The sequence below is a fragment of the Pogona vitticeps genome, chromosome 7 (genome assembly GCF_051106095.1).
Source record: "Pogona vitticeps strain Pit_001003342236 chromosome 7, PviZW2.1, whole genome shotgun sequence".
Taxonomy (NCBI): Eukaryota; Metazoa; Chordata; class Lepidosauria; order Squamata; family Agamidae; genus Pogona; species Pogona vitticeps.
Genome location: NC_135789.1, coordinates 10,935,779 through 10,962,160, shown reverse-complemented (window position 1 = coordinate 10,962,160; position 26,382 = coordinate 10,935,779). Strand labels below are relative to the sequence as shown.

The 26,382-nt window shown below is 48.9% G+C and overlaps 2 protein-coding genes across 13 annotated transcripts in view; one reads left to right on the top strand and one right to left on the bottom strand.

Moving 5' to 3' along the window:
- Positions 1-8,811, top strand: part of PHC2 (polyhomeotic homolog 2) — a 57,479-nt gene extending 48,668 nt beyond the window's left edge. For all 4 annotated transcript variants that reach the window (XM_078378916.1, XM_078378915.1, XM_072977763.2 and 1 more), the window contains 6 exons: positions 142-347; positions 1,418-1,556; positions 2,718-2,832; positions 3,082-3,223; positions 5,682-5,973; positions 7,487-8,811. In XM_078378916.1, coding sequence (XP_078235042.1) covers positions 142-347; positions 1,418-1,556; positions 2,718-2,832; positions 3,082-3,223; positions 5,682-5,973; positions 7,487-7,641 — 1,049 coding nt within the window. In that variant the 3' untranslated portion in view covers positions 7,642-8,811. The remainder of the gene's footprint in view (positions 1-141; positions 348-1,417; positions 1,557-2,717; positions 2,833-3,081; positions 3,224-5,681; positions 5,974-7,486) is intronic.
- A 1,186-nt stretch (positions 8,812-9,997) lies between these two features.
- The window catches only part of ZNF362 (zinc finger protein 362), a 38,087-nt gene continuing 21,702 nt past the window's right edge, over positions 9,998-26,382 (bottom strand). For all 9 annotated transcript variants that reach the window (XM_072977765.2, XM_020781165.3, XM_020781163.3 and 6 more), the window contains 7 exons: positions 23,797-23,860; positions 21,700-21,946; positions 19,539-19,860; positions 18,491-18,715; positions 17,069-17,147; positions 15,377-15,535; positions 9,998-13,160 (listed from right to left, as the gene is read on the bottom strand). In XM_072977765.2, coding sequence (XP_072833866.1) covers positions 13,044-13,160; positions 15,377-15,535; positions 17,069-17,147; positions 18,491-18,715; positions 19,539-19,860; positions 21,700-21,946; positions 23,797-23,859 — 1,212 coding nt within the window. In that variant the 5' untranslated portion in view covers position 23,860 and the 3' untranslated portion in view covers positions 9,998-13,043. The remainder of the gene's footprint in view (positions 13,161-15,376; positions 15,536-17,068; positions 17,148-18,490; positions 18,716-19,538; positions 19,861-21,699; positions 21,947-23,796; positions 23,861-26,382) is intronic.

The window sequence follows — 26,382 nt, the reverse complement described above, 5'->3', positions numbered from 1 at the left end:
TGATAATAGCAGTGGGGGGGGGAGTAGAAGGGGGTCAGCCCCGTCCGTCCGCAATGCCTCCGTCTTTGTCTCCCTTTCGCTCACCACTAACTCGCCTGCTTCTCTCTCCCCCCCCACCTCTCCTCCTCCTTGTCCCCACAGAGGCCGGCCGGGACAGCGTTCGCCCCCCGCCGGACGCCAGCAACCCCGGCATGACCTCGGGGAACGGCACTACAGCCCCCTCCACCATCGCCGGCGCCGCCCCCCAGAACGGTGAAAACAAGCCGCCTCAGGCCATCGTGAAGCCCCAGATCCTCACCCACGTCATCGAGGGGTTTGTGATCCAGGAAGGGGCTGAGCCATTCCCGGTAGGTTCTCCGGGGGGGGGGACCAGGGTTCCGGGGAGAGGGAGGGAGGGAGAGAAAAGAGACGTCAGAGGGATGGGAAGCACCGTCCTCATCATCCTCATGGGTCTGTGTCGCATGCTCAGGGTGCGCAGGGCACATGCGAGTAAAAGATTCCCTTGAGAAAGTCCCTCAAGGACGTTGGAAGCGGTCTTAAACTGAGTCAAACTTTTAGTCCATCCGCACCAATAGCGCTAGCTCTGACCGGCAGCCGTGGCTCTCCCGTTTGGGCGTGGGCGCTTGCTATATCTGAAGCCAGAGCCTACATCTGCCCGACCCCAACTGGCAGCTACTGCGTGGGGTTTTCTGTTGAGATTTTTCCCCCCTCGTCCTGCCTGGGGTTTCCTAGTAAACGGCCCCACCTTAGGCTCTGATCCAGGCTTCTTAAATCAGATCAGATCTGGCCTCTTCAGGGTGACAACGGTCTGGGTATCACCTACAGGGATTCATTCAACCCTAACCCTTTTAAAACTGGCTGGCTGGGCAGCCGCAGCAGCATCCTGTGGCAGGGAGTTCCACAGTTCGCCTGTGTCCTGCATCCAGAGCACTGCCTCTTGTCTGTGACTCATGGTGAAAATTATGCAATTTTTCATAACTGGAGTAGGGGGGTACCGTTTGATTTTATCCAGCCCATATTATTAAATTTCTGAATCTGACCCTGCTTGAGTTCTAAGCTTCCCCATGACTTCCCGGTTACCCCAGGTGGATGAAATCTAGTACCCTTTAGATTTTGAAGGGTTTACGACGTGTGCAAGAATCAGCCATTGTGGCCAGAGATTATTCTGCACCAGGGAGATCGGGGAGGAGAGACTTTAGGGGTAGATAGGAAGGAATGGCCTCGTGTTGAACAGTGGAACTCATGGCTACAGGAGCCACTTGAAAATTAGATACAGGTTAACGCACCGAAGGCAGCTGCCACTGTGGAGGACCGTGGAGGTTCTAGACTTGGGGTTCTAGACTTTTCTTGTTCGGGTTCTGCTGGTGGCAGTGGTGGGAAGGCAGCTGTCTCACGGGGTGCCCTTCGGTTTGGCCAGGTGGGGCGCTCTTCCCTGCTGGTGGGGAGCTTGAAGAAGAAGTATGCGCAGGGCCTCCTGGCTGAGAAACCGCAGTCGCAGCAGCCGCAAGACAATACGACCACCACCGACTCGGACATGGAGGATCCTTATCTGCAAGGTGAGGCGCCGTCAAACAGGGAAGGGTGAGAGGGACCTTGACCATGGGCAAAGCAGCTTTCTGTCTTCGGTCATGTCATCTCCTCCCTGTCCTCTGTGGCCAGGGGTGGGCCCCTTAAAGCTTCTTCCTTGGCCTCTCGGGACCCCCACCCGTCCTGGAGAACCTCCTCTGCCCGAGTCGATGCAACGGCCAGAAGGATGTGGGGTTGGAAAAAGGATGCCTGCACTCTTGATTCTTGCTCCCTCCTGTGGTCCCTTTCTGGAATGTCAAAGCTGTTTTGTAGGCAAGAACAGAATTCTTTAATGCCCTTGACAGTGTTGTGTTCGTCCAGTCCCACCCCAGCAACCCCCGGATGTCTATTGCCACTACGCCGACACAGGGTGTAAACACAGAGGGGGGGGGCAGGCTTTTTTGGCTTTTTCTCCCCAAACTAACGCCCGATCACTCTCATTGGGGGTGGAGGAAGAGAGCCCCGTCTATCTTTGTGGAAAGCTCATAGAATCCCAGAGTAAAGGAGTGGGAAGGGGGTCCCATAAGGGCATCCAGTCCAGCCCCCCTGCTCAAGAAAGGAATCCAAGTCAAAGCAGATCTGACCAAGGGTGGTCCCATTTTCTCTTGAAGGCCTCCAGCGTGGGAGCGCTCACCCCCTCCCCCTAAGGCCCTGGGTTCTGTTGTCGTACTGCTCTAACAGTTGGGAAGTTTTTCCCAAGATTCAGCCGAGAGCTGGCTTTTCCTGTCGCTTGGGCCCCTTATGACATGTCCTGCACTCTGGGATGATGGAGGACAGATCCTGCCCCTCCTGTGTAGGGCTCTCTTTCAAGTCTTTGAAAAGTGTGATCGTATCTCCCCCCCCAGTCTTCTTTTCTCGAAGCTCTACAGGCCCAGATCTTTCAGTCTTTCCTCCTAGGGAGCCCCTTGATCCTCCTTCTTGCCCTCCTCTGAACTTCCTCCGGTCTGTCGGCATCCTTCTCCAATTGGGGTGTCCAGAACTGGACCTAGGACTCAAGGTGAGGTCCAGCTAGCGTCAGAAGAACGACTCCTTTGAAGAATTTGCAGACTGTGAATGCAGCCTAAAATAGATAGCATTGGCCCTTTTTGCAGCCGCGTTGCTCAGTTGGCTCCTGTTCAGCGAGTGATCTGCCTCTGTGCTTTTGTCCCCAGAATCCAAAGACGAGGGGTCGCCACCCAAGTTGAAATGTGAACTCTGTGGTCGTCTCGACTTTGCGTACAAGTTCAAGCGGTCCAAACGCTTCTGCTCCATGGCTTGTGCCAAAAGGTACCCTCCCTCCCCGTCCCAACACCACTTCTCTCCCTCCCTCCCTCCTGAAACATCATCTCCCAGTGATCATCCCCCAGTTACTGCCCTCGAATAGCATGCAAGACTAATAGTTCAAAACAGTTGCTGTTTGGAAACGGGCAAAACCTTGAGCGAATTGGGGGTAACGAATCATTTGTTGGTATTTGGTCTTTGATTTCGATGGGTTCAGCGGTCAGGCTTTCACCCTCTCTGTCTCTCTCCTGGCAGATATAATGTGGGCTGTACTAAACGCGTCGGGCTTTTCCACCCAGACCGCAGCAAACTTCAGAAACCAAACACACCTCAGCACAACCGGCGTCGGACCTGCAAGAGCGCTCTTCCCCCACTCAACAAAGAAAGCAAAAAGCAGGTAGGAAAGCCTATCTTGAACAATTTGCCCGAAATGGGGAGTGGTTGGACAAGCTTCGGGAGAGAAAATTACAGTAGGATCCCCACTATCTGCGGGATCAGTATCCGCTGATTCACTTATCCAGTGCCAGAAAATACTAAATAAAAAACCCCAGAAATATGTGTTTATATGTATTTCCAAGGTGTATTTACCAGAACTGTCCACTAGACAGAGCCAGAGACCACATAATGTATAGCGTTCCATAACACTGTTTTTTGCATTCGTGGGGGGCTTAGAACCGATCCCTCGTGGATACTGTGGTCCTGCTATATCTCCCTGACTCTATGACAATTCCAGGATTTATATTGTGTGGGTTTTCCGAATGAGGGGTTTTCGGAACAGTGGTTCGTTGGTAGCTTTCTTGAAATACGGAAATAATTGGGAGTCTTGCACAGATCGGCCAACTTACGTTGATTTTAAGAACAGAGGGCCGGTATTCTGTTCGGTGCTAACCTACGCGCGGAGCTCTGACTACAGAAGCTGCGGTGACGGCATAACAAAGGGCTTGTCTTGCGTGATCCAGCACATCGGCCAGCAGGTCTGCGCACCACGAGTTCTGCGTGGCCAAATAATTGGAACTGGAGATTGCCTAAAGAATGTTGTGACACCTTAAAGATATGGTGTAGGGTTTTTTTTCAAATTGGAGCTGCTGGCTGGCTAGCTCAGGGGTTGAGGTCTTTGGCTGTGGAGCTGGAGGTTGGGAGTTCGATTCCTGCCATGGGGCCTCCTTCACAGCAGCTGAACTCCCGTGATCCGGGGGCTGTCCCTTCCAGTCCTGCCATTCCAAGATGATGATGGAAGCTGCAGCCTGCCAATAAAAATTGGTCATGTTTCAGGTACCACAAGAGCTTTAGCTACCCACCAAGCGAACACAGCCCTCCCGCCTTGAAGTAGCTTTAGAGTTTAAAAGGAAAGGAAACGTGTGTTATTTTATATTTTGTGACATTTTGGGTTGTAAGTGGCTTGCGCAATAGTGGTCTGTGTCCACATCATGTTTGTCTGTCTGTGACAGACCAAAGTTGAAAACTAGTGGTTGGTCTTAGATGGAAGAGACTCCGTTGAGCCCTCACGGATATGGGTGAAAATCCAGCTGACACAGTGCTTCTGTTTTGTTTAAGAACTGCAAGTGTGTTGGAGGACACATTATTTAAAAACCAGGTGTATTTGTGAACCGTGTTGTCACTCTCACCATCGCAGGTGTGGAGCGCTATTGTAATTTTATACATCCCTATCTATCCTGGATAAAGTGTTGTCTTAGTTTATTTGTGAGGCTTCCAGCCTGCGATCTCGGGATGGCAAGCTTGACTTCATCTCAAGAACAAATGTGAAGTTGTCCAGGATGAGGAAATACAACTGGACCGTATGTCCTGTTATGAGCCTCCCTGGGTGTTAAGTTCATCCGAGGATGGCGTTCTCTGTGGCTGCCGCCCAGACTGTGGAACTCCCTCCCACTGGAGGCCAGCCTGGCCCCATCTTGGCTGTCCTTTTGCAAGTAGACAAAGACTTTTCTCTTCAGGCAGGATTTCCCTTGGCTGCCTGAGTGGTTTCTTTTTTGATTGATTGTTGTTCCTTGTTGCTTTTAAATGTGTGTTTAGTACTGATTTGATTTACTATTTTCAATATAATATTTGTTTAATTCTTTTTTAGTATTTTTATACCGTTTTTAGCTTTTAAAGGGTTGTTTTTAAATGATGTGAGCTGCTGTGGGTCCTTTTTAAGGAGAAAGGCGGGGTAAAAATACTTTAAATAAAATAATTTTTTTCATGGCTGAGCAAGTAGTTAAAAGTGAATCTCAGCATGTGGCTTTCTGGATACAAAACTGGTTTTAATCTAGAAAATAAGAACAGGATTTATAAGCCTCATGCATCTCACATGGAGAAAGTCCTGGATTTTTAAACCACATGCATCTCACATGCAAGAAGGGCTGGGTTCATTAAGCACATGCATCTCACATGAAGCAGTCCTGGGTTTATAAGCCACATGCATCTCACATGTGGAAAGCGCTGGGTTCATAAGCCACGTGCATCTCACATGGATATTGTCCTGGATTTATAAGCCACATGCATCTCACATGCAAGAAGGGCTGGGTTCATTAAGCACATGCATCTCACATGAAGCAGTCCTGGGTTTATAAGCCACATGCATCTCACATGTGGAAAGCGCTGGGTTCATAAGCCACATGTATCTCACATGGATATTGTCCTGGATTTATAAGCCACATGCATCTCACATGCAAGAAGGGCTGGGTTCATTAGCCACATGCATCTCACATGCAGGCAGTCCTGGGTTTAGCCTGCAGTGTTAACAAGGCTGGGAAGCTCCATCTGCCTGAAACCCTGGGCTTCGCTGATGATCAAAACAACCAACCCAGTACTGCCGCTGTAGGGAGCCCATTCCCTCTCGCTTCCTGTCTTCCCAGGCTCCGGTATCTCTGCCCCCGAGTTCGGGGCCCCTTTCTGTCACAGGCTCACTGCAGCTCACCCATGGCCAGGAGGACTCGAGTCGCTGCTCGGACAACTCCAGCTACGAGGAGCCCCTCTCCCCACTCTCGGCCAGTTCCTCAGCATCCCGGCGGCGCCCGGGCGAGCGGGACATGGAGCTGCCTGACGTCCACGTCCGGGACTTAGTGGCCCTCGGGCACCACTTCCTGCCCAGCGAGCCCACAAAGTGGAACGTGGAGGACGTCTACGAGTTCATTCGCTCCTTGCCGGGTAAGGGGAGCGCTGGTTGTGGGAGAGAATCGGACAGCTGGTTCTTGGGGAAAGACGCCACTGGGAAAGAAGGGACACTGACCAGCTGGAAGGTGGTGGTGGTGGGGAAAGCAGAAGCAAAACTGACCAGCCTGTCAGTTTTGGGGAGCTGTGAATTATTGCTGCACGGGAGCGCAGCCTGAGATATTGTGCAAAGCAGCAAATCGCCATTCCCTAAGGCAGTTTAAAAAGCGGGGTAGCTGGAACAATATTTTTTATCGCTTTCTTGAAAAAACCCACCCTGACCATTGCTTTGCATTTGGAGTAGAAGTAGTTAACAGGTGGAAAAAGGAGCCAGCTTTCAGATTTTTCCCCTTGTGAGGTGTCGTTTTGTGTACGATCGTGAGCTGAAGAGGAGATCCCTTTAATTGCAGTTTTAACTATCACGGCTCCCATTTTAAGGGAACCCGGTTGTGATGAAGGAGTTGCAATTCTTGGTGTCATTTCTGGGAGGACGGTGGGCTTGGTTAGCTGAGAATTGGGTGGGTTCCCAGTAAATTTACACAAAAAAGTCCTCCACCCCAGAAGTATTCACAGAAACATAAAACTGCTGGATAGCTCAAGGGTTTAGGGCATCGGACTGCAGAGTGAGAGGTTGGGAGTTCGATTCCGCCCACTGGGCTTCCATGACAGGGGCTGGACTGGATGATGTACAGGGTCCCTTCCAACTTTGCAGTTTTAAGATGACAACAACATTATTATTATAGCCTCCAAATCCCACGAAGCACTGGTTCCTCTCTATTCAGCACTCACTGGCCAGGCCTCTTCTTGAAAACTGTGTCCAGTTCTGGACACGGCACTTCAAGAAGGATGGCCAACAAACTGGAGCCAGTCCAGAGGAGGGTGACGAGGAGGATCAGGGCGCTGGAAACCAAGCCTTAGGAGGAAAGGTGGAAAGAATTGGGCAGGTTTAGCCTTAAGAAGGCTGAAGGGGAGAGAGAGGAGAGCCCTTTTCAAAGACTGAGAAGGGGCAGAATCTGTTCTCAGTCATCCCAGAGAGAATGGGCTCAAGCTGCAGGAAGCCAGCTTTTGGCTTCCTAACTGTTAAGAGCAGTATGACAACGGAAACAGTGACCTCAGGGGGGAGGTGGTGAGCGCTCCAACGCCGGAGACATTAAAAGGTCAAAGGAGACCACCCTCTTGTCGGATCTGCTTTGATTTGGATTCCTTCCTTGAGCAGGGGGGTGGACTGGATGGTCTTACGGGACCCCTTCCCACTCCATGGTTCTAGGATTCAACCTGTTCTAACGGCCCGGTGTAGACCTCGTTCTGAATCCGGTCTCCCGCTGCTTGTTGGACCCGTAGCTCAGAGGAACGAGGCACAGACCGGCTGAGCCGAATCCCCACGGTGGGGCCCGACCTTGCTCCCTGTTTGGATAAGAAACGGTGCAGGCGGCCCTCTCTTCCGTGGCTGATGGGGTGTGTGTGTGTGTGTGGTCCCTTCTCTCTCTCCCTCCCTCCCTCCCTTTTGCAGGCTGCCAGGAGATCGCAGAAGAGTTCCGGGCGCAAGAGATAGATGGCCAGGCTCTCTTACTCCTCAAGGAAGACCATCTGATGAGCGCCATGAACATCAAACTGGGCCCCGCTCTCAAAATCTACGCCCGTATTTGTATGCTGAAGGATTCTTAGGGAGCCTCGGAAGGGATCTGGCTCTCCAGCAGGGACGCCTCGAGTTTTTGCGTTAAAAGGGATTAGCAGCCACCGGGAAAGGACGGATGTTGCTTCCTCGTATTCCCCCCCGACATCACTTGAGCACAAAGCTTCTCCCATTATGGGAAGGGCTGGCCGAGACAGACCCCCCCCCCAGCCCTCTGCCCAATTTGGGTTTGCTGGCCAGAGGGCAAGGCTAGGAGGGTGTAAATAAATATGTAGCATTTTAGCTTCCCCTTTTCAACCCTCCACGGCCAAAATCCGGGTGGGGGGATGATTTTCGAGGGTGTGGGGAGGTGGCAATCAGGAACCCCCCCCCCTTTCTTCCTTGCTAGAAACAGGTACTCTTCCACCCTGGAGGCGTCCAGAACAATCGGCTTAAAGACTCTGGCCTCCCTGGAAAAACCTCAAAAGCCAAACAGGAACGTTGCCTTAAAAAAGAAAAATGTTGTGCGTGTGTGTGTGTGTAGACGTGTGTGTGGCTGTGGTGCCGCATAGTGCTCTTTCGATCTCCTCCCACTTCGTTCTCCACCCCAGCACCACCGAGCTTTCCTTCCGACGGGCGTTTTGGGGTGTGTGTGTGTCAGGCAACTTCGCCCCCCCCTTGTGGGAAAACCGGACTGGCGAACAGGGAGCCTCCCTTCCCCACCGGATTTCCGATCGGTTCCCCTTTCCGGTCTGTCATAAGGGTGCCACCGGGCTTCCCTCCCCTTAGCGGATCCTTCCGGAAGGAGGCAAAGCCGTCCATGAACCATCAGCCCCCCCCAGCCGTCCGTCTGTCCCAGGTCCCCCTCATCTCCCTCTCGCTTTCTCTCCCACCTTGGGATATTCGGCAACTGCTTTCTGATACATATATATTTTTGGACCAATTTCTTCAACTGCCTTAAAAGACACACTCCTTCCGCACCTTCCCCCCTTCTTTCCAGGCAGGATGGGTGGAGACCCAGCTGTTTCCTGAAAACGGCTGAAAAGGAGAAAATAAGGGGCCGAGCAGCTGAGCTGTTCCCCTCTCGGGGCTCTGTGCCCCCCCCACTCACCCCCTCCGGTGCTGGCCACTTACAACAGCCTTCAGGGCTGGAAACAAAGGTCTTTCTACTGTTCTCCCCCCTCCTTACCTGGTTTTTAATAAATTCCTTTTCCAGAAATGAATTTAGGCGGCTTTGTTGTTTGTGCCTGGGGGGGCAGGGAGCTCGTCCTTTTCCCCCCCAGGAATGCAGGATTGGAAGGGATCCCTGGATATAATTTCTCTGGCTAGGGCAAGAAATCTACGGTAAAGCAACCCAGCGTTAGTTATGGGAGGTTTCCCTGCCCATCAGTGTAAGCCAGGGATTTTATGAAGATATTCACATCCTTGTCTAGTTCCCAAACACTTTGTCATCAAGCCCCGACACTTTTGCTGTGAGTTTGTCACCTTTCCATGCTTCTAATTTTACTGCTCCCCTCTTCTGCGGAGTTAAAGGTTGGGAGTTTGATTCCCCCACTGTGGGCCTCCTGGGAGAACAGCCAGCCTGGGTGGCGTTGGGCCAGCTGCACAGTCCCAGGATGCTCTCAGAAGAGAGGAATGGGAAACCACTTGTGAGTACAGTAGGGCCCCTGTAAATAGCAAATGCATAGCACATTAAGAAAAAAATATATCCAGAAAGGTATTTTCACCATGTATTACCAGAATTGGTCATTAGAGGGAATCAGAGACCATGCTATGTATTCTATGACAATAATTCAGCGCTATCTCTAGCTCCTTCTAGTGGCCAGCTCTGGTAAATACATTCTAAAAATATTTTTTTTGTCTGGATTTCAAAAATATTTTTAATATTTTCAGGCTATGGGTAAGTGAAGCCGTGGATAACTGATTCCATGGATACAGGGGTCCTACTGTTCTCTTTACCTGGGACACACTGAAAATGTCAGAATTGACTTAATGGCACATTATTATTCACCTTTTTTTAATGAAAAAAAAGTAAATTAACTTTAGATTCTTAAAAAACTTATAAAAGTAAAAATAAGGACAAAAATGAGTAACAACTAGTTTTAAGCTATCACAAAAAAAGTTACAAATTTAGCTTACCTTTGGGCTTTTGGCAGAAACGGAACAAATTTAATGGGAAGGATCCGGAAGGCATAAATAAATCTTGTGATCATCCTCTCTCCCCATTTTTTCCATACCCTCCCCATCTTGTTTTCGTTGGAATCTCCATTTGGAATTCAGTGATTAGGGTCCTGCCCTCTGAAGGACCACTGGCAAGGATGATGGGCATTGTAGTGGTTCCCTCTGTAAGGTGAGTGCGGGATGTTTGCCGCCGCGCACCCCAGAGACAAAAGGCCGGCACTCCTGCAGTCGAGCCCAAGAATGCAAAGACATTTTTATTCATATTTTTTCCACCACAGAGAGAGAGAAATACAAAGCAATTTCTTTAAAATCTTCCATTTCTTTGTTTAAAACAATGCAAAGAGCGTTTTTTTTGGGAGGGGCGCTAGAGAGAGGAACTGGGTTCCTCTGCCTGTTGTTTTTGTTATCACAATGCAAGACTTGAGAAAGAACAAGAAGAGACCCTTTAAAAAATAAAACAAAAGTCCCCCCCATTTCCCCCCATTAATAAGGTAATAATAATAATAATAATAACTAGGGATCTAACTAGATGTGACCTGGGCTCTTATATAGAAAAAAAAAAGGATGTTAACATTATGTATAAGAGTCCTATTTACAGAGTTATTAACATGCTGACTGGAAAAAAAACCTACAGTATTTGAATATCATACAACATCAAGATGGAAGGGAAGGGGGATTTTAAAAAGAAAAGGAGAGACAGAGAGAGAGGCCCAAATCAATATAAACACACAAAAAAGGAAGAACCAACCAGGTTAAAATCAAGAAGCAGAACGGTATTTTTAAGGCTTAAAAAGTGTTTTCGTTTTTTAAAAAAAGAAATGACAGTTAAATTCACAATGCCTCCCCTCTCCGAAAAGAATAGAAAAGCGTATAAGGAAGAGGCTTCTATGAAGTTGTGCGTGTGTATGTATGGTGCGACTGTTGTATTGCACGAACGTACACACCCCACAACCAGCCCAGTTGGCTTAGAGGAACATAGGTTCAGCTTGGATTAGCGTTCAGTCTTATAGCAGCACAGCGCTAAGTCACTAAAGAAAACAGCCCTTCTCCACAGCTACTGGGGAGCAAACCTTAGTGGGTGCTTGGGGGGGGATCCATGCACTTGGGGGTCCCACAATGGTTTCTGTGGAGTTGGTGGGGGTGTGTGGCAGGCCAGGGTTGGTTGGTTCCACCATTGCAGGTTCTTGACCATTGTAGGATGACTGGTTGACCCACAAAATCTAGCAGGATGGAGGCACCTAAGGCCAACATGTGCTAAGAAATGTCCAAATTCAGAGCACAGCAAAGGTGGTAGGGTTGCTATCTAGGGAAACCGTGTTTGCATTTCATTCCCCCTTTTGTTCTTGTGGTTCGCCGGTCTGGGGGCTTTTGTGGGACAGAAGGAACACCCTAACACTCCCTTAAAATAGCTTCCAGGCAGGTGGGAGAAATACACGTTAAATAATAAAAATAATACTAGACAGGGACAGAAAATTATGCCACTGTGGCAGCTGAACCTCCAGAGACACTGCTGCTTCTACCAGGGAGGCATCTGCTGATGGGTTGCAGGAAGTGTCTGGGGTATGGCTCAGTTCTCACAGGGACACAGAGACCCAAGAGACTCTACCGCCACGCCAGATGCTCTTGAGACGGCATGGCCAGAAGCCATCTTCTATCTATCTCTGTGGCTTTCATGGTGTGGAACCTTGACTTGGCGTTCTTGGGGAAGAGCCAGGAACGGAGGGCAGGTGGTCTAGACCATATAAAAGAACAAAACTTCTCTTGGTAACCTTTAGGTCCTCTCTGCACCAGATGAGGTCCCCTCTCTGGCAAAGGATGCACCCATTGTTAAAGCAGTCTTAGATAAAGGCTCTCTCTCTCCCCCCCAATTCCAAATTCACTCTTTGCACCCAAATGGGGTGGCCACAATGTGTAGAAGGGGCTGACGGCAGGACATGAGAAGCCTCAACTTCAACTGAACTGCAGAGATCTGGGGCTGTGGCAGAGGGGCTCCAGACACGGCTGAATCGCAATGCCCTGCGACTTTCTCGCCCGGATAGGGGCTGATAGGAACTGTAGTTCAGCAACCTCGGGAGGGCCACAAGCAGGCTGCTCTGCCGGCCTCGCGCTTCAAGGTCTCAGTAGACCTCCATATTCTTTAGGGGGGGGTTTACCCTCCCCCCGTTGCAATCCTTTGCCCTCACCCCAAATGCACATGTGGAGAAACAGAAGCATGGAACGTTCCCCATGGGGTGCCAGAAGCTGGGGAGAACCTAATGCAGACTCCCTTCCGATGAAAGGAAACTAAAAAAGTTAACTTCTCTTTCTTTCCCAGAGACCTGTCCCGAGGCCTTTAAGCGATCCTTCCAGATGCTGCTGGGGTTCCACCAAAGGCTGCCCCCCATAACTGTGGGAAAAGAGGCGGGCTTTGACACACACACACCACTCCCTCTCCCCCACCCCCCCAGCAAAGGTGACCAGGTAGTGAGATCCTGACATAACGCAGGCTACCTATTATTTGTACCCCAATCCTGGGTCCCCAGCTTGTGGGCCACGCTCCGGCCGTGCCAGCTGCGCAATCTTCTCCCCACACCTTCCTATCCTGGGGGAGGCACCTTGGCATGGCTCTGAGCCGGGACGCCCCCTTCCTCGTTTCAACCTAGACGCTTTGTGAGTTTAGGATGCACAAAGTTGTGTCTTTTTTCACGTTGCCACCAAGCCGTCGCCAATTCCGCCTCGCCATGCCACGGGCCTCGCCGGTGGCCGGCAACGCTCGCCCGTCGTATCGGATTCCAATCCCCGTCCGAAAAAAATGTCCTATCGGTCACTCCAGAGGAGAGTCCAAAGGGGGGGGGGGTGAGCCTTCTAGTTCGAATATCGTCACCGTCAAAATATAAAATAAAAATTGAGGAAATCAGACGAGATTGAGAAAAAAAAGGAAGAAAATCAAGAGGGGCTCCACGGAAGGAAGAAAACAAGGCGGTTCAAAGTGCTGTGGAACTGTCTTTGGCTGACCCCCAAACTCAAAAAATACTTCCTAGATATCCCCCACGAAACATACAGTCCAAGGCTGAGGCCCCGAGGAGGAGGAGGAGATCTGTCCTTGGTCCTGACCGTAGCGAAGGAAGCGCCCTTCGCACCAGAAAAGAAGCCGAGGAGGTGGCGGCGGCGGCGGTGCTGGAGAACGTGGTTCACGTGATCCAATTCGAGGCTGTTCTGTCCTTCTTCTCCCTCCCCCTCTGGTTCCGGGAGTCGAGAAGACCCGCCGTGCAAAGGGAGGGTGTGTCCTCGCGGTTCATATCAGGGAGATCCGCACAGGGATGCCCGGAGACTCTGTTCTTTGAGGAGAATGTTGACTCACTAGATGTTCAACCACTGTGTGTTTGGACATGTGCTTCATCAGATAGGTTTCCTGAAGAGGAGGAGAGAAGGGGGACAAGAAAGGGAGAGTCAGAGAGAGGGAGGAACTCACACCTACCAGAGCCCCTTAGCTGTCATGAAAACTGCACTCCAAAAATAATCAGGGTACTCCAACAAAGTCATTTTGTATTGAAGGAACTGATTCTTCAAAAAAGGAGGAAGCTGGTAACTACAGGCCAGTCAGCCTGACCTCAACCCCACAAAAAAAATCCTGGAGCATATTAGAAAGCAATCACTCTGCAAGCACCAAGAGAAGAATGCAGGAGGAACTAGAAGCCAACATGGATTTGTCAAGAACAAATCCTGCTGGACTGATCTGATCTATTTTTTTTTTTTTTTTACCACCCTGATAGACGGAGGGAATGCTGTAGACATAATATATCTTGACTTCAGGAAAACCTTTGCCAAAGTACCCCATGATCTCCTGACGAGCAAGCTAACTAGGTGTGGGCTGGACAGAATAACTGAAGCGACCAGCATTAATTTAACCCAACTCCAGGAGGCAGCGGAAGACAGGGGGGGCTGGTGTGTTCTAGTCCATGGGGTCACGAAGAGTCGGACATGACTTAACGATTAAGCAACAACAAAGGATACAAAGTTGGGTATGGAGTCGTACTCAGAGAGTGCTTGTTCTTCTCAAACCAGAAGGAAGTCACAAGTAGGGTACCCAAGGCTCAGTCCTGGGCTGGGCGCTCTTCAACATTTTTATGAATGACTCGGATGAGGGAGGGCAGGGAATACTTTATCAAATTCGGAGATGACACAAAATGGGATGGATTAGCTAATACCTTGGGAAACAGGAACAAAATTCAAAAATATCTGGATAGGTTGAAACCCTGGGCTGAATACAACTGAATGAAATTTAAAAGGGGTGAGTGGAAAAAAGAAACCAAACACACCGTTACAAGACGGAGGATACCTAGCTCAGCCATACTACAAGCGAGGAGGAGCTTGAAATGGTTATAAATCACTAGCTGAATATGAGCAAATATGAATATGTGGCTACAGAAAAAGGCCAGTGCTGTTTCAGAAAGCATGAACAGGAGTACAGTCTCCTAATCCCACAAGGTATTCCGTTCCCCTCGATTCAGCACTAGTTAGGCCTCATCTTGAGTCCTGGGTCCAGTTCTTGAGCCCATACTTTAAGAAAGAGGCTGATACACTGGAACAAGTTCAAAGGAGGGCTGGAAACCCAACTCTATGAGGAAAGACTGGAAGAACTGAGAAAAGAAGACTGGGGGGGGGGGAAGAGACGGGATGGCGCTTTGCAAAGAGTTGAAAGGCGGTCCTACAAAGGATCCGTTCTCGATCCTCGCAGAGTGCAGAACCCGTCACGATGGGCTCAAGTTACAGGAAGACAGATTTTGGCTGAATATCGTGGAAAAAAGTCTTAACTGGGAGAGCAGTATGACAACGGAACCCATCGCCTCGGGAGGAGTGGGTGAGCCCTCTCAACCCGGGAGGCCTTCAAGAGAAAACGGGACCACCTTCTGCTCCGATCTGGATTCCCGCCTTGAGCAGGACGGTTTTCTAGGGCCCTTCCAGCTCCATGATTCAATGAATTGATCCAAAGCTGTGGGAGGCAGTTCCCCTGTGGCTTCCTTCCTTGCCTGCGCATCCCGGGCCAAACCTCCTCCTACCTCACCGGCTGCTTTGGGCACCCACTGGGGCTCCCAAAGAAGAGGGAAGCCACACTGCGGAAACATGGGGATGAGATCAAAGCGGAGAGCCAGCCCTCCTAGAGGACTATGGTGGATGTCGACCCGGATTATGTGGTCCCACCTGGTGAGGAGCCAAAAAATAGCAACACCCCCCCCCCCGATCCTTTCTGGGCTTCCAGATTTTATATTTGGCCATCAGGGGGCAAAGTAGGCCCCATCCTGAGCCAAAGCGGAAAAATGATTCGGAAATCGCTCACGTCAAGGCACTGCCTTGGAGAACACGGACATCGAAAAACTGTAAGCTTTCTTTCTCTCTCTCTGTGGCCTTCCAGAGAGGGCTGGGCTACCCATGCCAGTCTCCCTCTTGGCTCTGCTGGCAAAGGGGGATGATAAGTAGTCCCCAAGGTTCCCCCACCCCGAATCCCAGCAAACTCGGTCAGCCGCACGACGCCTGCGTCAAAGACAAGGTTCGGGATGGCTTCTCGCTGAGCGATCCGGCTCACGCGTCCCCCACCGGGGAGGGTGTGTGTGTGTGGGGCTCACTCACCGAAGTGTAGGCCCGCCCGCACATGCTGCAGCAGTAGGCCTTGGCGTGCTTGATGGCGTGCGCCGAGAGGTGGATTTGGAGCGAGGCAGAGTCTGAGTACGCCCGGTAACAGTTCGGGCACTTATATGGCTTGTCCTTGTTGTGTTGCCGCTGGTGGGACTGGAAGAAAGAGAGCGACGACAGCCTGTCAGGCGTAAGCGGCAGCCATAGTCTAGCCCACCGGCCCCCAGAAGGAGAAAATTGTGGTAAGGTTCCCCCCCATCCGCGGGATCAGTATCCACTGATTCACTTATCCGTGCCTGAAAAGGCTATATTCTTTACTGGCCAGTTCTGGTAAATATAACCTGGAAGAGGGTGTGCGTACGTGTGTAAATATATTTACTGTGTACATTTAACACACACACACACAAACTCCTCCTGGGTATATTTACCATAACTGGCCATGAGAGAGACCCACAGATCATGCAATGTATAGCATTCAATACTTCCACATTTTGGGAAATCCATGGGGGGGGGAAGTCAGCTGAATATCAGGAAAAAACTTCTCAATTGTTAGAGCAGTACAACAATGGAAAAAAATGTAACCCATGACCTCGGGAGACGGTGAGCCCTCCAACCCTGGAGGCCTTCAAGAAAAACTTAAGACAACCTCGTGGCAGATAATATCCTTTGATTAGGATTTCTGCCCTGAGCAGGGGGTTGGAATGGATGGCCTTAAGGGGCCCCTATCCAACTTCACTATTCTACGATTTCTGGCCATTTCTGTGACTTCCAGGTGCCATGAGGTTCTTAATAGGTTTTTGCTGCTCCAACTGAAAAAAAAACACACACACACACACACACACACACACACACACACACACACACACACACACACACACACACACACACACACACACACACACACACACACACACACACACACACACACACACACACACACACACACACACACACACACACACACACACACACACACACAAAATTTTGGAAAGTTTCATCATCAGGATCCGTGGAGGGCGACGCTGATGGGTCAGGGGGTCAATTTGTGCGTCCCTGGAACTCTCCAAATGTAGCGCAGCCCCCCCCCCAAATGAAAACAACCCAACCCTACCTCTTTAATGTGACACAACAACCCAGCGAGGGAGGCCAGGAGAAGGTTCGCCTCCAGTCATTCCCATAACTGTGCAAGGCCAAGTGGGGATTCGACCCCAACGATGTCGATCTCCAGCACTCTAACTGCCACACCACACGGGATAAAGAAGTCATCATCCCCGTTAATAAAAAGTCCCAGAGCTTCAACCCTGTGAAGCCACATTCGGACTCCCTTGCTTTCTGTCCATAGTGGGAAACAGGGTGAGAGAGACGACACTCTTTGATGATCGGGTGGAAAGGCGTGAACAGGTTGGGTGTAAAGCAGCACCCCACCAGGTGTTCTCGGACTACAACTCCCAGAAATCCCGGCCAGCACAGCTAGTCGTGGAGGCTGCTGGGAGTTGTAGTCCAAGAACACCCGGGGACCTAAGGTTGGAAACCACTGGCGGAAAGGAACGAAAGTAAAACCTCCGCGGTCCCCTACGTTTCGTGCTTTTCCCTGTTAGAAAAATCAACCCCGCTGCTGAACCGTCAACACCTTCCTGCTATGACCCCCCCATTGACTACGCCATCCATCATCCTCTTTTCCAAACTTGCCTGGAGGTTAGAGAGCTGCGTGAAGGCCTTTTCACAGCCAGCGTGAGGGCACTTGTAAGGTCGGTCTCCAGTGTGAATTCTGAGGGGGAGAAGAAGAAGAAAAGCAAAATCAAGGGGTGGCGAAGTCCTGCGTTGTGGGAGCGCCCCATGAAAGCTGAGGCGGGTGGGAGGGAGTGGAAACAACTCTCAGGGCCCTCAGGGGAATGAGGGAACCACAGAAAGCATCCCGTATGAAAAAGATAGGAAAAAGAGGGGTTCTTTTTAAGGAACTTTCCTCAGACTTCCCCGTGGGACTCTTGAGGACTAGCGACATGATACTTGTAAACAAAAGGGAGTCACATGCAAAGAACTAACACACGTCCCTCCTTCCTGAGGAGAAGCTGGCCCCCTATTCTTTTATTTCTTTTTCTTGATCTTGAGCCCCTAATACAGCAAAATATCACACAGTTACTTATATATTATCCGAGGCATGGCATTAAAAGTTACATTTGTAATAATACCTTCCCTTTCGATTGCCAGTTAACCCACGGTTCCTTTCCAACTTTAACTGAAAAATCTAGCTGATTTCTCAGTAACCCATTGCCCCTATTTAAATCCAAACTAAAACCCAAGAAAGGCATGTCGCATAGAAACAATAATTATCCTTTTCCTGCTTCTCGTCTGATCGATCAAAAAGGGCTGGTCTGTTCCTGCAGCGCTAAAAGTAGAGACCGCAGGGATCCTCAAATCCAGCCCCTGTCAAGGAGGCACAGCGGGGATTCGAATTCCCAACCACAGAGCTAAACCCCTGAGCTGTTCAGCAGTTCTTGCCTATGTATTTCTCAAGAGAAAGGTCCTGGGCTCTGCTCATACCAGAGCAATCTCCGATCCAGTCTTCCACTAGCTAAAAACCTTCTGCCTGCGCCCCATAAACCAACATTTCTCTTGATCTCTTGTGGGGAAACCATGGGCTGACTAGGGGCAAGCCCATCGCTAGACACAAAATCACAACAACCATTTAAAACCACATCCGGCTAACGGCCAGCACACTAAAAGAGAGGGGAAAAGACACCTAAGCAGAGAGGCGGGTCTCTCCTTGAAATCAAAGGCAAGGAAGCCATCGTTGGTTACTGGTGGATTGATTGACAGTCACTCCAGCCCAGAAAGGTTCTTCCCAGCCAAAACCTACTAACGGCAGCATGCGAGGTTGCAATAACTCCAGCAAAATTCAACAGAGCTTCCTCTCCTCTGAGATTCTGCCATGCGCTCAAGTCCCAGGGACTAGAAACTGGAGTGTGTTGCAATGTGTCTCCACACAAACTGAAAACAGAGACTTCTGGTTCCTGAGCAATGTGACTTTTTCTCCAATGGGGGGGGGGTGTTGCTCGGAAGACTGGGATGGTTTCACACCCCTTAGACCACTGACCGAGCCTGCTCTCTCACCTGGTGTGCTGCTGGAGGTGGGAAAGTTGGCGGAAGGACTTCTCGCAGTAGGAGCAGTGGTAGGGCTTGACGCCCAGGTGGATGCGCAGGTGCTGCGCCAGGTAGGAGGCGTTGGCGAAAGACTTGGAGCAGTGGGGGCACTTGTGGGGCTTGGCCTCCGTGTGGGACTTGGAGTGGATCTGCATCTCCGACTTGGTGAAGAAGGTGAGCGGGCAGACTTTACACCTGCAGGGAGGAAAGATGACAAGCATTCAAACACAAACCACCCCATCTCAGGGGGGGCTTGGCGGGGGTCTGGCCTTGCTCACCTGAACGAGTGTGCGTGTGTGTGTGTGTCTAGTACCTCACAGGATATTGGAAACAACACCTCTGTTAATGCATCCTAAAATCACATTGGCCTTTTGGGCAGCTGCATAGCATGGTTGGCTCAAATTTAGCTTCTTATCTACAACAATTCCACGACCCTTCTCACTCGTAGTACAACTAACCCAAGCATCCTCGGTCTTGACGCACCCACCCACCTCCACTCAAGCTGGGGGGGGGGAGAACTATCCGAAAACTCAGGAGCTGCAATGACTCACTGACTAAAATGCAGCTGTAAATCACAAAAGAGGAGACCCATTTCAATGAATAGAACTTATGGCAGACTGGACTCATCAAATCCCCACTCATAATTCAACGGGCCTGCTCCATTAACAACTTGGGACTTCAGCCACTGTAGCTTAAACCATGGAAGGGACACGCGAGAAAGGAGTCACATCAAACCTTGGTTAACACAGACCGTGGCCTATCGTCATTGACGGAACGGGGCAATTTTTTAAAACAGTGACATAATCACAGTGTAAGTTCCCGTCCTTGACCTGTTTATATTTGGGGGACATTCCTTGGGAGTCAATCCTCGTTTTATCTGGAAAATGGGGACCTCTTAGTTCCTCCAAGGATACGTTTCGTCCCCCTGCTCCCTCGAACGCCTGGAGGGTTAACGAAGGAGCGGGAACCCTCCACCCCCCTCTCCCCAGGTGGGGATCGGGGCCCTTTCCTGACTCACCGGTACGTCTTGCCTTCTTTCCCGATGTCCCCCGAGGCCAGGATGGGGTAGGGGACGACCAAGACCGGGGGGCCCGACGGGTTCTCTGCCTTGATCTTCTTCCGGCCCCGCTCCGACTTGGGGGCGCCCAGCAAGCTGTGGCTCTGGATGGTCTTGATGGAGTCCAGCAGCGGAGGGCTGGTGATCCCTGAGATGAGGGTGGGCGAGGAGGCGAGGAGGCGGCTCTGGCTGGTGGAGGTGGGGGTGGAAGGTGTGCTGGTTCCCGTGCCGGCGCTGGATTCCGAGGTGCTGACCGCAGGAGCCCGGGAGCCCAGCCCCAAACCTGGAAAGCACAGAGGGGGTGAGAAAGGGAAAACCTTGGACCCACATCTCCGAACGTTACAGGGAGAAGACGGTCACCGACAGTTCAAATCAGAAACTGGGAAACAACAGAAGACAGGATGAATACGTTGCATTGACACCCCTCCTTTCTCTCTGATAAGGCTGCCCTGCCTCTACATCATCCTCATATCCTCCATCACCCTATGACTCCTTCGGCGGCTAAATTCTGAAAACGACCTCCAGGAAGACTTTTTCCACTCTCCTCCTTCTGCCCGCCCCCCAGTCATAGTACTCCTCTTGTGGATTCATGGCTCCCCCCTACTCCTCATCCCTCCTCATCCCTCCTTCCTTGCATGTGGCGCCTTCCCAATCGTAAGCTTCCAGGGGTGGAATTCTCTCTGCGTCGCATTTTCTTTCCTTTTCCCCTTTCCTTTATTTTATCAGGATCCAGAAGCCGCTCCACGGCTGGGAGGGACTCGCTTATCCTGTCCCACCGGCGACTCGACTCAGTCTTGAGTCGCTGGGGTGTGTTTTTTTCCATCCCCAACGACTCAGACTTGACTAGTGACTTGGGAACCCACCCTTCCCTTTTTTTCCCCCTCCCCGGGGAGAAAAAAAGGTTTGTTGTTTAATAAGGGCTTGGGGGCCAGACCCAAAGACTGGCCAAGCTCCGTGCTTTGCAGATGAAAAGCAGGGTAAAACCATATTAACATCAAATCGTTTTTTAAAAAAGCCCTTTCGTGAAATACAAAACTGGTAGCAAAGGTTCAATTGCGTACTCTCTGCCTGAACAGGGACATTTAATGTCACTCCGGGTACTCCATTTATTGACCCCAGAAGGATGGAAGGCTGAAACGCCTCCGGGATCCCATAGGGATCAAACTCAGGTTGTGAGCAGAGTCTTGACTGCAGAACTGCTGTTTAACCACTACGCCAGGAGGCTCTCTCCACAGAAAACAGAGTTTTTTCCTGTTGCAACCCTCCCGACCCAAAACTGTAGCTTGTTTTCCCCGCTGTCCACTGGAAAGAAAAAAACCAGAGACGTAGAGGACAAATACAGTGGTGCCTTGCTATACGATGTTAATTCGTTCCAGCGAAATCGCTGTAGAACAAAAACATCGCAAAGCGAAATTAAAAAGGCAACAGAAACGATTATTGCGTTCCTATGGACTTGAAACTCACCTTCCAGCGAAGATCCTCCATAGTGCGGCCATTTTCGCTGCCTGTGCAGCGAGGAATCCATCCCAGAAAATAGCGGGGAGCCTTTTTTTAAACCCGGCGGCCATTTTGAAACCGCCGATCAGCTGTAGGAAAATCATCGTTTTGCGAGAATCAGTTCCCGAAGCACGGAACCAATCATCGCAAAGCGAAATTCCCCCATAGGAAACATTGTTTTGCGATCGCTTTTGCGATCACAAAAACTTCACCGTAATGCGATTTTGTCATAAAACGGAGCGCTCGTCTTGCGAGGCACCACTGTACAGTAATACTGCACTTAGCGCTCGAGATCCATTTCAGGAAAAGGGGGTGGCTAAACACAGAGTGGGTAGACACGGCCGGGTTGCCCAGAACTGGGTCTACCTCTAAAAGGCCGCTACTGAGCACCGCCAAAATGAACATCTGAGCACATGCGATAAAACAAACGGGTGCTAAAACGCTGCAGCGCTATGCGAGGCACTGCTGCATAAGCAACAAACCTTGGTTAGCACAGACCATGGCTTACTGTGACTCACGAGGGTACAACACTGAGTGATGAGGAGCAGAAATTTGACTTTCACACACACACATGCACGAGTTTGTTCTTGCATGACATCTGAATTTTTCAGCACAAGCTGCCTACCTGTAACAGTGCTGGTGGCCGGCCGGGCGTGTAGGGCGACATCCGGCTGCGGGACCGCCTGGGGGTGCAGCCCAGGGACTTGCTGCAGCTTAGGGATGGACATGATGGACTGACTGCTCTCTGCAGGGGAGGGGGGCACCAGCAAAGGCTGCTGGGAAGACACAGACGTCGGGGGCAGGTGGGGCGGCCGGATCTTCTCTGCCATGAGCTGCTCCTTGATTTTGTTGATCAGAACGAGATTGTCCAGCTTCGCAGGGTCGGAGGGAGGGAGGGGGAAAAGAAGAAGAGGAGTTATCCACCAGAAGACAGCAGGGAGAGAAGCCAGAACTCCCGGGAAATGCTACAAAATTATCTCCCTTGCGTTAAGCAGAAAACTGATGGACATGGCCTGTTAGTAGAGGTCTACCAGTTTGTGTTGATGGACTACACCTCCCAGAATCCCTCGTCAGCCACGAACGAAGCCTTTGAAAAATGCACAGGGCTCCCTGGATCAAGAGGCTGACTGATAAAGAAGTACTAGAGCGAATGAATCAAGATGAAGAAATCCTAAAACAACATAAACTGCAGAAAATCCAAATACCTAACTGATGGAATGAAAAGCAAAAAAATATTATTGATTGTTACTGGCTGACTGGGGAATTCTGGGAGTCATAGTTCAGAAACACAGATGGGCACAACTCTTTCTTTTCCGAGTCCTGGATCTGGAAGTGTATGCCAGTCAGAGAAGAGAGAACAGTGAACAAAATTCGTCTCTTGCAACTACAGATGGGAATGTGGTAGAGTTGATTTAAATCAAGCCAATTTCAATCACTAGTCAGCAAGACTCAACTGAAACCATGATTCTTAAATGTAAAGACTCATTCTTGCTGGTAGCTATAATTTTTAATATTTACAACCAGGTGAAGACTTCATATTTAGAATAATAACTGTCAGATGAGTAAAACAGCTATATCAGAACAGATTTTTGTTTTAATAAATTAATCACTCATATTTGGAGAACTGTTTAAATTGCTTCATTTAACAAAAACAATAACATTTTACGTATCTTTGCATTTGTTTAAACATCAATGTCTTTGTGGTTTGTACAATGATAATGGAATTAAGATCCTTTTCTGAACTTTGTTCGTTTTATTCCATTTTTACCGTGAAAAGGTACATGCTATCTAGTTTGGATTAATTGAATTAGCTTATGAAAAATGCAAATACTGCATGAAAATCCAGCCTCATGCCCCATAACTAAATTTTCTTTCATGCTAAATAACCTTTGAACTATAATGTATCTTGAATAGAAAACTATCTTTAGATTTTTCCTCCAAGAGCATTTAATGAAATTTGATTTTAATTTTAAAAATCCGATTTAAATTTTAAAAAACCCAACATTTTATTTCTTTATTTATTAAATTGTTGATTTTAATCCACCCTGGAATGTGGATATTTTTGGTGGGGATTGGGGGGGGGGATAGAATACAACACCAACAAAGAAGGAAGCAATCTTAATTAAGCAGTCCAAACAGTGTTCAGGAGGTCCACAATAAAGAAGGGGTGAAATATAGGGGAGCTAAGGGGAGCCATGAGACAAGATTGTCACAAGGTACTGTAGTCCTGATACGGTGAATGGTGGGAAGCAGCATAAGAACCGCCATCAAGAAAAGTTTAAAAAAAAAGATGAAAGATTTTGAAATATGGGTTTTTCAAAGGATGTCAAGAATTCCCTGGGTTGAAAGGGTGACGAACAAAGAAGTACTAACACAAATGAATAAAAAAGAAGAAATCACAAAACACAAAAAGTTACAAAACAAACAAACAAATACCAAGTTAACAATATTTGGCCAACACCATCAGAAACTGAAAGTAGAGCTATTTGCGGCTGATCGGTCAAGGGGAGCGAAAACGGGAAACCACGGCTCAGCGCTGCTACCCATAAAATGTCCCAGAACAACTTAGTAGTGTGGTAATGAGTTTCATTGATTAGCATAAGGCAGTCCTCTGAGTTCCTACACTTTTTAAGGCACTAGAAACGTCAGCAAACTGTAGGAAACCTCTTTTTTTATTCAGAGAGGCCAGGAGGGCTCTATGGCTCGTAGAAAAGATGCTTACCTGGCTGGGCATGGTGGGAGGGGGTGGCCAGAAGTACGGGTTGTTAAAACGGGGTTCCGCCATCCTGGGGAGGAATGAGAAGGACGAGAAAAGCATTGGTTATGACTCGGAACTGCCCATCCGGGAACAACTGGGATACAAACACAGAAGATGTAAATAAAAGAAGTGCGGCCAGAATCCGACGGGTGTGGCTCATGCCATTTGCCCGTCGCTAATTGACAAGGTGCTGGCCTGCAGTCTGGGCACCTCAGCAATTAGCCGCGAGCTCCACCTACAAAACAAGCAGGATGCTGGGCAGTTAATCAAGAAGATCCGAATGTTTTTTTAATCTGAGAAAATTAAATCTTGGCCATAAAAAAGAGAGCGTTATCCAAGTACAGTAAGTTCACGGTATCCCTGGGAATCTGGCCCTCGTCATGCCAAAAAAAAAGTGGAAGGCGTGAACGTTATCCGTTGCATTGTCTCTGGCTCCCTCTAGTGGCTAGCTCTGATAAATACACCATGGAAATACAAATAAATATGTATTTCTGTATTTTATTTAACGTTTTCAGACAGCAGATGAATGCATTTGCAGATACTGTTCCTGCAGATGGGGGTCCTATTGTATACATGTAACTAAAACCGACACAATCACGCCAAGCCATTCCAGTATAGACACAACCATTCATACACAAGACAAGCAAACTTTATAGGGCAGCAAATATTAAACACTCGGAGCTAAAAACCAAAGCAAAGGCTGATTGATATAAAGGCTAGTATATGCATTTATGTCAGCTATGGATTTTTTTTTCAGTCGTCCCTGCCTAGTAAATCTCTTACTAGACAGAGACCTGAATCCAGTTGGTCAACTTAACAGAGTAGATTCTCAAAATTAAGGATATTTTCATATATGTTGCCACTTAGTTAACTCAACGGCTCTCTTCGACCTGGGCTAGAAAATGAATGGAAACCATCAAAATGACCATTAAATGGACAACTCTTCAAATAAGCTCCTTGGTTTGCTATGAGCCCAATATAATAAACAAACAAACCACCCCTTATCTCTCTCTCTCTCTTTTTGGTGTATATTCAGAATCTGCCATTGCAGGTCCAGAAATTCTTAATTCTGCTGGAAACAAAGAAATTCTTAATTCTGCCTCTCTGCCCTATCCAAGCCTTATCATATTATGGGAGGATGAAACAGCCACCCAACTTTATGGAGCAGGTCCTTTTCGGTGGTGGCTCCCAATGTTTAGAATACCCACTCTTCAGAAATATCAGCACATTCCTACCATTTTTAATTTTATGCACCCGTTTCAAACCTCTTTGTTTTCGAAAGCCTTTGCCGCTCACAGTTTAACTGCACTTATTTTGTGTTATCGTTCGACACTGCTTTGAAGTCTTCTGCCCCAAGTAATTTATGATCCATACATTTATACAATTTGTTTGCAAATAAATAAACAAACCAAGGAGGGCAAAAATTCAGCTGCAGAGTAAAAGTATCCGATAAAGCAAAATCTCCAGGAACGTATTCATGTTAAGCGTCTTACCCCAGACACAAGTAAGATCGGCGGGAAATCTTTAAGACGAATAAGTCTTATTTGGTGTGAACTTTCAGAGATTATCACCCACTTTTTCAAGTTAAAAAAAAAACCCTAAAGAAATTGGTTAAAATCCATAAAAACCTAAATGCCACAAGAGTTCTCACTGATTCAGTTAATCAAGGGGTCCATAACCTTTTTATCACATTAGTAATTTACGGTCAAACAGAAAAACACGCCAGAACTATGAAAGAAGCAGTCAGGTAAAACACAATGTATTTGGCACATCGGATGATGACGAGTGTTATGGAAACGACATGATGCCGAATTAAAACACATTCGCAAGCTAAAACCAACCCCAAAAAGGCGACACAGAGCCTTTTAACACCCCACCCCTGCCTCCGTGGCCCCATCACATCAACAGCGTTTTGTGGGTCGGAATAGAAACACCAGCCGCAAATATGTAATGCATCCTTATCTTAACCATTTCAATCGCATCTTAAACCCAGCTCATCTCAAGTTAGTGTTTTCACCCCACGAATTTTGATGGATTGAAAACATTCTTAACCCCACCTTTCTCCTGAAAAGGACCCAAGACACCTTACAACAATTAAAAGACAATATTGAAGCGGACAACAGTGAGTCTGTAATTCCTAAAAGGGATCAAATGAATACCATACGGTGGTGCCTCGCTTAACGGCGATAATCCGTTCCAGGAAAATCGCAGTTCAGCGAAAACATCGTAAAACGAAATTAAAAACCCCACTGAAATGCACTGAAACCCGTTCAATGCATTCCAATGGGGTAAAAACTCACTGTCCAGCGAAGACCCCCATACGGCGGCCATTTTCACTGCCTGTATAGCGAGGAATCCGTAACACAGTGGGGAGCCATTTGAATTCCCCGTCGGCCATTTTGAAACCGCCGATCAGCTGTTAGAAAAACGTTGTTTTGCGAAGAATCAGTTCCTGAAGCAGGGAACCGATAATCGAAAAGCAAAATTCCCCCATTTAGACCATCGTTTTACGATTGCAATTGCGATCGCAAAAAGATCGTCATAAAGCGG